Source organism: Patella vulgata, chromosome 6 (assembly GCF_932274485.2).
Source record: "Patella vulgata chromosome 6, xgPatVulg1.2, whole genome shotgun sequence".
NCBI lineage: Eukaryota > Metazoa > Mollusca > Gastropoda > Patellidae > Patella > Patella vulgata.
This window is the reverse complement of record NC_065884.2, coordinates 58,549,187-58,563,186: the sequence shown is the minus strand read 5'-3', so window position 1 is coordinate 58,563,186 and position 14,000 is coordinate 58,549,187. Positions and strand designations below refer to the sequence as shown.

At 36.6% G+C, this 14,000-nt stretch overlaps 1 protein-coding gene across 2 annotated transcripts; it reads right to left on the bottom strand.

Moving 5' to 3' along the window:
• Nucleotides 1-4,048: 4,048 nt before the first annotated feature.
• LOC126824448 (uncharacterized) lies at nt 4,049-6,488 on the bottom strand. Of its 2 annotated transcripts, none has more exons than XM_050553681.2 (2): nt 5,840-5,936; nt 4,049-5,279 (listed from the first exon to the last, which is right to left on the bottom strand). In XM_050553681.2, the coding sequence occupies exon 2, from the start codon at nt 5,271-5,273 to the stop codon at nt 4,563-4,565; it is 711 nt and encodes a 236-aa protein (XP_050409638.1). In that variant the 5' UTR covers nt 5,274-5,279; nt 5,840-5,936; the 3' UTR covers nt 4,049-4,562. The 2 variants fall into 2 exon arrangements, with proteins under 2 accessions (XP_050409638.1, XP_050409637.1); XM_050553680.2 differs by lacking the exon at nt 5,840-5,936 and adding an exon at nt 6,402-6,488 and having other exon boundaries at nt 4,051-5,279.
• Nucleotides 6,489-14,000: the final 7,512 nt, after the last annotated feature.

The window sequence follows — 14,000 nt, the reverse complement described above, 5'->3', positions numbered from 1 at the left end:
TAGATGTCAAAAACAATTTTTTTTAGCACATAAACTATTCATTTATGTTTTTCAGTGCCCAAAATAGTTCCTTGTTCCAAATGGCGCTGAAACGCATTATGGTACACGATTCGTCTACCAATTGTAAAATGTATATTTTGTCTTGAATATTGGATATCAGAAGCCCATCTTTTCCCTGTGAGATCACAAGACCAATGTTGATTTGAATTGACAAATAATTCGCGTTTTCAATGTCGAATATTTTGGATGATATTGAGTTAGAGACTTAGCTACTTTAAGTGTGTGTTAAACCTTATTTACTTATATGATAGCGGATGTAGTGAGTATATTATCAATCTTATAGAACAATATATGAGCATAGAAAAATCAAAATGGAGACCTTATTGACGTCCACATTAGTATTCATATTGAAGTTCAATGTTGGCTCGGAGTATTCCGTGTTCGATCCCGGTATTGGCCGAGAAAGTTCATCGAAAGTTTTCCGGCGTGACCCCCCCCCCCCCGCCTTGTCAATGGTGCTGGAAAGAGGGCCTGACAAGAGACAACGTATTAGTAGTAGTTTGAATGGGATGAAAAACCGAGATTTCGTGTACACATTGTACATATTGGCTATCACGTAAAAGAACCCTGAGCATAACCCTGTTGTCCGGGCATAATTACCCTTATAGTACACTGTATGCCCGTCGTCATTAGCCTTGTCGGAGCAGAACAGTAGGATGTTGAAACCCATTTCTTTTCAAGAGTGTCTAGTGGAACCAAACTGAACATCTGTAATAACCCCCAAAAGAAAGGTACGTTACTAACAATACAGTATTTGCGCGGGGTTGGGGTAAATCGAAACTTGTACAGGAAGAACTATTCAAAATATGAGGTATTATTCATATGTGGAAAATCTTTTTGGGATCTGACACCTCTAACCCCCTTGTACGTGCCCCCCTGAAAGTTTCCACTCATAATTTTGCCCCAAAGTGCTGTTTTTCGGCATAAATTCCCCAGAAATACACCAAAGGTGTCTTGCGTAGTGTCTTTTTACAGGTTGGTGATGATAGTGGGTCTGATTATTGCATTCAAAGTTATTTTCAACAATCCAATTATGGCGGCAAATATTCCAGAGTATTCACCTTTTGGTATAAATTAATAGAACAAAAAATACAACATTACTACTGTTACTTTATTGTGAATTTAAAGAAAACAGGTGATTTTCTGAATTGTAGATACCCAATGACGCGGGTAGGATTAGACTCGGATTCTGTCAGTTCACTCTTGTCAGCTCTGGTGAATTAAAATCTATAAGCCACGATAAGATAACAGTATTATATTCACGTACATTTAGATATCAATGATTGCAATAGGGGTTGACATTCCATTTTAACAGTTTCTTCAAACTCGTTAACGGCTTTTAATCATGTTTTCGGTAGTGTTGTTTCATATAAACGCACACCAGTACTCTTATATTCATATAAAATATTATAATTATTACAATAGGTGTTAGTATTACAATAGGGGTTAAGAGACATTATAATTACAATAGGGGTCATACCGTGTAACCCCAATTGTAATATCAACCCCTATTGTAAAAAATCGAGGATGCATGGAATAATACTGGACAGGTTAAAGAAGGTGATGTTACTTAAGTTAATAAAATGTTACTTGACATAGCACAGAGATTGGGATATTACTGATCACAATATCCACGATGGAATGTTATTGAATAGATATTTAGAGCGGAAAATGCTACCGGACATAAACGTTTAACGGACAGGTTGTAACAAAGGGAATGAATGTTACTAGATAGACGAATGTAATGTTACTTAGTGGATTATAGATGATACAGAGAGAAAAAGAGAAATGGGGTTTAACGTCTACTCGACACAAACAAGGTCATTTCGGGACTAACACATGGTTCAATTTTATTTCAATAATTAGCTTGCGCGTAGGGGTCTTTAGCAGTGGGAGGAAACCGGAGGACCCGGGGAAAACCCACGAGCTTGGACAGGCGACCCTACTCCTTGTCACGTACAACCGGGGAATCGAAACCCCACCAGTTGACTCAATGACAGACCGTATGATACAGCGCAGCGCGCACGTGCTAACCATTCGGCCATCCAACTCTCCTATAGATGATAGATTGCCACTGGATAGATGATGGAATGTTACTGAATATAATATTTTAGAGGATGCAATATCATTGGGCAAATAAGACAGCTGGCAGGAAACTGAATTTTGAATTGAATGCGGTAAAGAGATCCAACTCTAATTGCCACCTATTAACTTATGTTGGTCATAACAATCCATAGTTTCCCATGTTTCTGTAAATAGTGAACTCCATGACAACAAGGCTATGCTTTAACTATATTTCTATAAATAGTGAAATATATAATTTACTAAAATAATTAGACATGATCAATCAATTTTCTATATAATTATGCATTAATCGGGGTATGTCTACTCTGTCAATAACACATAGCGGGTTGGCTGGCCGAATTGGCGTGGTTCCGGTTCCCCGCTTGTACATGACAAGGTGTAGGGTCGCCTTTCCACACTTTCGGGTTTTCTCCTGGTCCTCTGATTTCCTCCTACTGCTAAACACCCAATTATAGAAATAAAATTGACACATATGTTAGTCCCAAAATGACCTGGTTTGTGTCGAGTGGACATTAAACCCCATTCTCCCGTCAAAAGCCAAAACTAGTAACTCACTTTTTTTTTTTAATGAAAATTAACTTAAGGCCAAATTTGTAGTTACTAGGGTATGTGCTTCCTGTTGTTGTACTAGATATTCCAATCTTTTGGTTTTGTAAGCAGTTACACCCATGATACAACATAGCAACTTCCTTCGTTTGCCTACCAAATCAATGGATATGCTGGGGTTTAATATTCATTCATTACGATTTCCTTTGTTTTCTCAAAATAAGAAAAACGTGAGTTACTAGGTGTTGCCTTTTGACGGGAGCATTGTTGTCACATTTCAATAAAACGTGATTCAACTTGACCCTGGGATTCTTTGTGAAGTTTTGTATTCATGTTGAAATTCAGCTTTAAAGTCACTGAACGTCATTTGACTGGCTGGCTCACTAGCCTGGATGTCGGGTGTTTGATCCCTGCATTGGCCGAGAAAGTTCCCCCATGTCAGTGATGCAGGACGGGGGGCCTGGCAAGGACAGCAGTCTAGTCGTTCGGATGGGACGAAAAACCGAGGTCCCGTGTGCACATTGGCGTGCACGTAAAATATCCCTTGAAAGTTGGAATTCGAAATAAGAGTAGGCCACTGTACGGCGTATGCCCGTCTCCATTAGCCCAATTCGTAGCAGAACAGTTGGAGTTAAACCCCATTTCATTTCCTCACCACCAAGTACAATATCTAAATATTAAACATCCAAAAGGAATATCAATCAAAAATGGTTCAGTTTCTTTCAGTATGTACACAGAAGTGATGAATTGAAAGCTTAACGACACGCAGCATTCACTTCAGAGGATATAAACAAGCCAACGCCACCTTCAAGTGATGGGTCTCCAAGCCGGGAGATTATCTATAAGTTGATGGTTTGATTTTGTTTCCGTAATTAAATGTTAAATGGTCAATTTGAGTAGATTTTGGCGTGGATTAAGACGTGAAAAATAGACATTAAAGGTATTCTCGTACTTTTCGGCACGTCGGTTCAGCGACCGATTGGTCTAAAGCGATGGACACACTAGCCGAATGATGCGGCCGAATCCATCGGCGCCGAATTTCGCCTAGAGTGTGTCCAGTGTCATTCGGTCGAATTTCTATATATTCAGCCGAATGATTCGCCCGAATCAAACATGTTTGATGTATTCGGCCGAATTATATTCGCCCAGTGAGTCCGCTTTGCCGAAGCCACCCCCCCCCCTCCCGAATCTAGAAATCATTAGCCAATCACCACAAGTCACGTGATTGTATGAAGACATGTGAAATTTCCAGATTCTTGGCCAACTATAACTAGAATTTGTTTTGGTGGATTTCCTGGGGTTAAATTGTGAAATAATTTCTTATATTAACTAAAAAATCTTTTATTTTTCCCGGGGTTAAATTGCGAAATAATTTCTTATATGAACTAAATGACCTATTTTTCAGATAGGATTTTATTGTCTTTTGTTTGTTTGACTCAAGCTGCTCCAAACTAATATTTCTTTTACTGTTTACATTGCTAATATTCATTCACTGTTTACATGCCAATTGATCAATCATTATTTTCACATTTCATGACAATATTCTTTCAATTATTAAATTATCCCTTTCTTTGAAAATATATGGTCATTATTTTATTTTTCATAAATAAATTATTCTTTTATTTTTCACACATTAAATCATTCTTTTATTTTTCACACATTAAATCATTCTTTTATTTTTCACACATTAAATCATTCTTTTATTTTTTACACAGAAATATTTAATCATCACTTAGCAAATTGGTTTGTTCTGTATTACCTTGCTATACAAGGACAATTCCTTGACCAGTTTACATTAAATTTAATCGTTCCAAGACAGCTTATTATATATACCTCAAGAGCCGTGGCTTAATGCATTGGTTCCGGTTAAACTAAGGAAGAGTTTTACCCTTTCTTATGGCATCAGCAACTTCAGATTTGGCTGAATCATCCGCATATCTCTGGTACTTAGTTATTAACCGATCATGGTCCGCCATCGTTGACTTAACACTTTCTCGGTTATGAACAACCTCCATCCATTTTTTGAGGTTGGAGAAGGCTGGACCTTTGGGTAGTTCGAAGTTGCGGTAATGCTTCATCATCGCGAATCTTAACGTGAACGGCACTAACATAACATCCACCATACCAAACGCAGAACCCATGAAATAAGGTCCTGTGATCTCTTTACTTAAAGTCTCCAAGTTGTCCAGTAAAGTTTTCTGGGCTTCTTCTTGTTCGTCATTGGTTTGGCGCATTAGCAGTTGGTAGAAGGGTGGTACAATTCTCTTGGTGATGAAATCTGCCCAGATGCGGGCGACTGCGCGATTGTAAGGGTCAGGCGGCATTAACGGGTTACCCTGTCCCTTCCATTCTTCATCTGCATACTCTATACAAATCTGGGATTCGTAAACACATTGGCTATTATTAATGATAACGGGAACCAGCCCCCGTGGATTCTTGGCCAGGAATTCGGCAGATTTATTGTAAGGATCTATCTCCACATATTGAAAGTTTACCGCCTTTTCCAGCAGAGCAATCCAGGCACGCTGTGCGAATGGGCAAAACCAGGAACTATACAGCTGAAGAGCACCATTGGCGCTCATTTTGTTCTGGAAGAGAATGTATTGAAATCAGAAAAAATTTCTTTTAGATCAGTTTGATATAACTCATAATAAAGTTAAGAACGGTTAGACTTAGGCATTAAAATTTCACTTCTCATTTTGTTCTGGAAGAGAATACAATGGATTCAGAAATAATCTATCTTATATTAATTTTATATAACTGATAATAAAGTGAAATATGCGTTAGACTTGGACATTAAAATTTCAAACCTCCACTCCAATATTAAAACTGTAGGGGGACTTTCGGCCAATGATATACGGGTGGGGGAGGGACTTTTCTGTGGTAGAATGCAAGAAATGAAATGAACTTGGGTTTAACGTCCTGCTGTTAACAAGGAAACAACTGTTTGCTGAACCGGGGTTGATATGATAAAATGTACTGACCACTTTAATACGTATGGGACGAGTTATCTGTCCTTGTATTCATTGATTATATCCCATGTATGACAGAATTCATTCAGGGTTCTTATTATACTTTTGCTTCTTTTCAAGAGCCAATTTAAATTCAGTAATGGGAGGTCAATATTCTTCAATACACATTTGTTTACCGTAAGATTTAATCACATCCAAAGAATGACGCCATTCATCCCAGTAAAAAATCATAACCACCGAAAACTATATTGCTAGAAAATAAACGAATCCTGATCAAGAGCATCCCCCCCCACCCCTATACCACTTATCGCCGGACTGAAGACAACGCGTTGGCGTGCACATAAAATAATTCTTGAAAGTGAAATTCGAAATAAGAGTAGGCCGCAGCGCCGCTGTTCGGGCAAAATTGCCCCCTTAGTACAATTTTTATATTATATTAAATGCATTAAGATTTTACGCATTACCGTTTCTGCATTCCAAACGTTTAGACATTTCAACACTTAAAAAGTTCAATATATAGCCGGTATATTTTATTATGGGTTAACAAACAGTATGACACCGCCTAAGCTCGAGATTTGGAAAAAAATAGGTCACGTTATTTCGACTGCAAAAGCTAACTACATTATACAACTGGTGCATGACTCAACAAACTATACGATTTTTAGGTATCAAATAAATATATTTACAAACAAGCCTATTTTTAAAAATAACAATATACGGATGCCAATGCCTGGTTACCTAGTTGGAACCTTTTCACAGGCAGCAATTCGGTTTTTAACAGTCGTCTCTGGGCGATGCTCTTAGATGTGCGCTATAATGATGGCCCCTAAGTGCATTTATCCGGGTGCATTAATTCACAACAAGTTTTGCGAAATATCAAAAATCTATAGCTTAAAGAACGTCCGCTCAATTTCTGTTAAAAAATATTTTATACGGTGCCTCGAACAACTATTCAATACAACATATTAAAATGGTTGAATCCTTTTTCATAACACACATCCGAATGAAAAAAATGGTGCTTATTTACACCCCCGTCCCCCAAAATTATGTTAAAGTTTGCGAAGAGAGACAGAAAAGGGCAGTTTCACTGAAATATATATATTTTTTTTACATAAAATAGCTGCTGTTAATAGGTTGTTATATTTTCTTATGAGGTGCGAATTTTACCGCATGGCCAGCATCTACTCTTATGGGTTCGATATTGTTCTCTAACATGTTCTATGCCAATTTAAAAACGGTAATATATTTATTTTTTGGGATGTGGGCTGTCGGCTATTGTGCCGGACTTTCATACCATTTTTCAACCAAGACTTCTACATTATATCGCTGACTTTCTACAAAAGCAGGTTCCTTTCGATTCTTATCAAGCCAAATGTTAATCTGAAAGTGCACTTATATCCAGAGATATAATCCATTTAGTACAAATGATTTCGCCCCACTTCAATCGAAAATATAAACGGCTTTGCTCTAGGCTAGGGATGGCGAACCTTTTACATATCATGCGCCAATTTGTTCACACAAAAATTTAGATGCGCCATACAACTTTTGTAACCTCATCTACTTCAATGACCCAAAGTCTATCCTAATTTGAAAGAAGATAACAATCCGTAAAAAGGCTGAGCACTAAATAATAAAATCGCTAAAAAATAATGAGTGGGCTTACTGCTTTACCATACATTATAATTATCACGGGGATGCAATGCTTCTCTTCAACTCATCCAATGCGCCACGTTTGGCCATCCCTGCTCTATAGGGTACATGACTCGTGTACTGATTATAAAATGTTAATTGTCTTAAATATTGGGTATTAGGTCCTATAGTTTCACGGCAAGTTAACAACATCAATATTGATTGAAATTGATCAATATTGAATTCTAATTCGTATTTTTAATTTCGAATAGTACGGAAAATATTGAGTTGGAGACTTAGCTCCTTTAAACATTATGTTCTCGACTTCCATGTACACGTTTTCACCAACAAAGAAGTCGGTCTAATGCAAATGTAATGGCCGTTTCCATTCACCCAGCGAAAACGCGCAAGGAAAAGCTTACATGGAAAACGGGTTTTAGGCTTTATTCCCCCCCCCCCCATCTACCTATCTCAGGGAATTATGGCGCCGAGGGTTAGGTGCATAAAAGTTCTTCTTTCGATATTATAACCATATTTGCTGAAACTGGTTGAGATCCACTACATATAATCAGAGGCGTAGCCGTGAAATATATATTGGGGGGGGGGGGGGGTCCGCAACCCTAACCCTTACCCATTTTTTAAAACCCATAAAAAATATAAACAAACACTGTGTGGCCTTGCTGTCTATAAATCATATTGGGATATGTACAGGTTTTATATAGATAGAATCTTAAATTATACAATTGGAGGGGTCGGACCCCCCATGTGTGACGCCCATGCATATAATCCGATATATAATATATATGTAAATAGTGTTCATAGATGTAAGTCAATATACAGTAATATAATACTGACGTATATACATGTATAAGCAACCATATGCAGCTCTTTATTTTAGTTCAGGCGGATCTAATTTCTTAAATCTCAATAATTAATTTCAACTGGTGGCAGGTAATAAGGGCAAACAGTAATGTAGATCTATTTAGCTGAAATCGGAATATATTTCATTTTCTAATGATCGCTTAGAAAGCGATAGGTTGTCAGGCAACGAAATACACAGCAGTTAAAGTACTTGAGGCACTAATATTCAGGTCCAGATATGCACCACAAATCACAATTCTCGTTCAATTACATAAAAGCGGAATTACTGGAGCAACAATCGAACAAACCCTTTACATGCTACTTGTTAACAAGTCTTACAATAAATTCCCAGTGAGTGAAATGGAAAGGGATATAATTTAGTACTTACTTACGGTAATCTTTTATTTCTTTGGATAAATGTGGAATCCGCAAATAGAGAGGGATGTGTGTTGCTGGAAAGTAACAGTTTGTCCACTCTAATTGGTATTCCAAAGCAAACGTTCATACACTGTCTTAATTTAAACATGGACAGTCTCGGTAGGGGGAGACAGAATTTTATCTACTCTACTAGTGCCAAGTGATCTTGAATAGTTTTTCATACCCGTCAAAATGAAGATCCTTGTCCTTAACTGCTGGCAACTAAGGAACTAACCACTTCATAAGGATTAAGATCTCAAATTATATTATCAGTTCATGGGCATCGGAAGGATTTTTTAAAAAAATAATGTATATAAATGTGTAGATAGTGAAATGAAATGGGGGTTTTCAAGTCCTACTGTTCTGTACTGCCTGGGCTAATGAAAACGGGCATCACATCTGCAGATAGAAATTAAATGGGATTTAAAGTCCTAATATTCTGTTCCGACTTGGCTAATAAAGATGGGCATACGCCATACAGTGAGTTATGAGGGAAATTTTTCACGGACAGTGGTGCAACAACCTACCCTGATATCGAATTCCAACTGCAAAGGATCTTTTACGTGCACGCTAATGTGTACACCGGACCTATATTCAGATAGAACCATACTGACAAGCACCAAGCTTTATTCCCTTTAAGATGAGTGAAATTTAGCTCATGGCAAAATTAAATTTCCCACCCACTCCAGTATTTTATGACCCCTATCACCCTCTCAATATTGTGAATAACAGAAGACAAAAACAGTTGTCGTAATAATTTTTTTGCTTATTTATTACCGGTACATTTTTTAAATTTATGCAACCAAGGCTGAAGCTGTGGCAGATTCACTGAAAAAGAAAAAGAATTGTTTAATTAAATTTTACCATCAATTATATATGGTATATATATTCACTCAAATATATAGCAACGGAGTTATCGAAAACAGTTATATGCTATGCACTGTGCTAGGAAGGGCTATTTCGTTCAAACAGTAACACTACAGCCTGCCTACTCTTACCCTGAATTCCATCAGTCAGGGAATTTTTCACATGCTGCCAACAGTAGATGCTTAAACTCGTCTTTTTTGTCAGATAGGAACGACTAAAAGCTTTTCCTTGCAAACAATAGCTTAACCACTGACAAGGCCAAACCAGGCCCCAAGTTTACAAAGTATTCTCAGACTTACGAATTTACCCAAAATTGTTTGGTTATTTTAACTAAAATATAGCCCTTAATAACTCTTGTTTAATGTATCAAATACATCATTAAGAAACTATGAGCAAATTTTTGTATTTCTGAATCAAAGATATTTCTCATAAACAGTGATTGAAAGTTGAGTGAATTTTTAACTTAAGTCTGAGAATGCTTTGTGAACTCGAGGCCAGGCATCATCGAACCTTGTGGAGTCTGGCTTGTGAGTCGTGTCAAAACTTAACGAACCACAAAACTTGCACAATCCTACAAGAGAGGTCATTGTGTATATTAAAAGTCAAGATTAATAACTTACTATTTCCAATTTGGTGGTAAAACTCTTTTGGATTTGTAATAACGTGACAGACGGTGAATTCTGCTTTCAATCAAGATCATCCTGAATTTAGCATTCTTGTCCTGCAAAATTGAATTAATAATTTTCTTTTTAAATATTTTGAAGTGCCCAGTGGCAATTAAGTAGAATATCTAGGACAATCACCACCCCCCACTCATATGTTGGATTTACACCTAATCTGTCCTACATCACCTCCCAGTGTAATCATATGGGTCAATGTAACTAGATATAAAACAGATTCTCCAAGAAATCACACTTTGAATGGCTCAACTATTGGAAGCAAAGATTGATACAATTTGCCAGCCATTTACCTAAAATGAGAAGCATTATCAGTTGTTCTAGAAAGATTAAACACAACCTGCTTTGTGCATGACTTATAATGAACGGAACTAACAGCACATTTGGGTTTGAAGCCATTAAAAGATCAAACAGATTTAAGCAATGCCATCTTCCCCTGAATCCTTATTCACAAAAACTTGAGGTGATCAATCCAGGTTTAATAAATTAAATAGTTCACCTTTCGGCATTTTTCTAAATGTTTTCTGATGACCACAGCTCTCTTGATCAAATGATAAAGATCTTCTGGAATATCAGGGGCCAGTCCTTTAGATTTCAAGATACGGAGGATCTTGTTACCGGATACATATCTAACCTGGGCAACTCCATGTGAATCTCGTAAAATTACACCTGAAACATTAAACAACACAATTAATTTTAACATTATCTTGAATGTGCAAACATGATTTGCAAGAATTAATCACTTTACAATTATATTCACTAACTGGAGCTTAGTACATTTTCCCAGACCAAGGTTAAGGGTTTTCAATTAGTAAGTTTCCAGCCTCCATATCATTCTTAATATGCTTTGTTTTAAACTAGATATAGCTCAAGGGGAAAGCACCCTGGATAATCCAGAGCAATTTTCTCGGCCAACACCAGGATCCAATCCTAGCCCTCCTGAAGTCAGCGAGTACCTTACTCACTGATCAAACTGCTTCTTTTGTGACACAGGAATTCTAGCATCAAGCTTAAAGGAGCTAAGTCACTAATATTTTGGACCTAGAAATTGACACAAATGGGTCGTAACGCATACAATAATGTAATATGAATGTATATAAATTGATTTACATTCAATCGTTTCTGTTTTTACTGTAATTTTTAATCGGTTAGGTTCGGCGAAACATGCCAGTATTCTCAATCGAATTTTAATCTCTAGCGTCTGGTTTTTCCAGTCTACGCCGATATTATTTATTGGGCTTGCTCTCCAGATAAGAATATAGCGTCACCGTTTGACATGACTATTGCCTTGTGAATTTCAAAACAAAGCCGGGAATTTACAAAATAATTGTGTTACCGATCACGTACGATTATAAATTTTTCTAAACAGTTTTTTGCACACCGGAAATAATATTCAGAGCGAAATAGAAAGAAACTGTACTATCTGCCGATAATTAATCCGGTGTGCGGTATGATTAATTGTTGGTAATAATTTTTGGTAGTTGTGTATATAAAAAAAAAATATAACGTTATAGGCCTATACCTATTCAATGGAAATGAAATGAAATGGGGTTTAACGTCCTACTGTTCTGCCAATGATTCAATGGCCTCGGCTATTAATGTTGTCTAGGCAAATGTAAAATACATCGGCATTTACCTCGGCTACAGCAGATTGCTGAGGTTAATTGACAGGACAGCTGAAGTTCATCAGGAAATATTAAAAATATTCAAGGGTGAAATTAATTCAAGGTCAGTAAAACAAATATAGTTCAAAAGAAACCAAACTCTCTAACCAAATAATTATAATACAAGAGGGAAACAAAATACCGGACTACGGGCGTATTTATGTTATTAAACGCCCAAACTCATTACTGGGTTCCGAGAAAAATAGCTTATTCATACACAACCGTTACGACAGACAAGCCTTGCTTTGACCCCCCCCTATACGAAATGATATATCCCGATAAGTGACGTAATTAGCTTCCATTTTGGTTATTTCTCGGTGTCAAAGTTTGTGATGAGTTCAATTTTACAAGAGAGAACTTTTTTTATTCGCTAGGACATATAGTTGTACAATGGATTTATATAACCGGAGGTAATTTCAAACACACAGGTAAGTTTATAATAACCAAAGTATAGTAGTTTGCTCATAATCAAAGAAATCCGTTTATTATTTACCACGGTTCACACAGTAGCTACTTTATGACTGGCTTTTAAGCAGATTCATCAAGTGATTTATAAAGAATTGCTATTCAATGATGAATGAAGAAATCTTACATATTTTGCCCAAGTTAAATCATATGCATAGGTGCCATTTTACGAGGAACATCTGCAGCATGTATGACTTATCTGGATGAAATTTTTAATTTTTCGTAAACCTACCAATTTGTGATGGTGTCAACCCCTTTTTAGCCAATTTATAAATCTGTTCCTGAACATCTTCAGCAGATAATTTCAACCACTGAAAAAGAGAAACACAATACTATTACATGAATGTCTTATTATCATTTTGTTTGTCTCCAGTAAATCTTTAATTTTGATACAAGCATCCTAGCCTATCCGGTTAAATTTCTAACATTTAAATATTGATATTTTATCAAATTTGCCTAGTACGGTACAGTACTGGTACTGCATAGAAAAATCTATTTGCTACTGAATACTTACAGTTGGAACAGTACGCCTGTATGGTAGAGCAGATTTGGAAATACCCTTTCTACAAAAAAAAAAAAGAAATAAAAATTAATATTTTACAAAGAAATTCTCATTGGCTAAGACCTTTCGGGACTAACATATGTTTTTTTAATTTTATTTCACTAATTTGCTTGCGCGTAGGAGTCTTTAGCAGTGGGAGGAAACCAGAGGACCCGGAGAAAACCCACAAGGTTGGAGCTAAGTTCTGACAGTGGCATATCTTTTACTCAGTGCACTTTCAGTTGACATATCCCAGTTAGCGGAGTCTTCAAATACCATGACCACGATGCTTCTCAAATACATTGGTTATGATTTCCACTTTATCTTTGAAATGCAAATGGATCTGTAATGTCAGCTGTCACACATGACATTGTGACCAATATTGGCAATATTGAAAAGGGCACTTTTATAGAGACAGTGCGAAATTAAAATTTTAATGTCAATACATTATGACTTTTGAATCAGAATTATCATCAGAAATTTAAACGATATAAATCTAAGAGAAGTATAAAAATTTAAAATAATTTGGCTTGGCCTTGGTTTACGGAAAGTCAACGAAATGGACAAGTCGGCTCTCTCCGATTAGTGTAAACACGTGACTTTTGATTGTGTTTACATGGTAGAAACAAAGTGGTAGGAAACAATTTATCAATTTCATTACGATGATCATGGCATGGACTCGGTAAACTACCTCAGGACCTCACTGATTCTCTCTCTGTGTAAAGTCTATGGCGACTCTTTGAAACCAATCAAACACGTGTTGTTCAAAACTTCCATGTCTGATAGGACAACACCCATTTATTCATAAATTACCCCCTTTTCCACGCATATATTTTAATACAAAAGAAAGACGAATTGTTTATTTATTACAAGGAAGAATATTTAAAACGATAAAAGGCCATATTATGTGGAATGAACAGCATTTATTCACGTACCCAAAATTGTGCATACGACCCATGATGGCGGATTGTAGTGAAAGGTCGATCGGAAGTGACCCTACTGTATCCCAGACATCAATTTAGACTAAGTTATAAGACGGAAATATTCTGTAGTCTTGAACATCAATAAAAATAAATTTTTTAATAAAATATCGTCTGCTGTTGCATTTGGTGCATTGATTTATATTTTGATAGGTTGAGCAAGTAAGGGATCAATGGGATTGATACATGCGATGTATTATTTGAGCTTCACACTGACTGAAAATAGAAACTTTTAC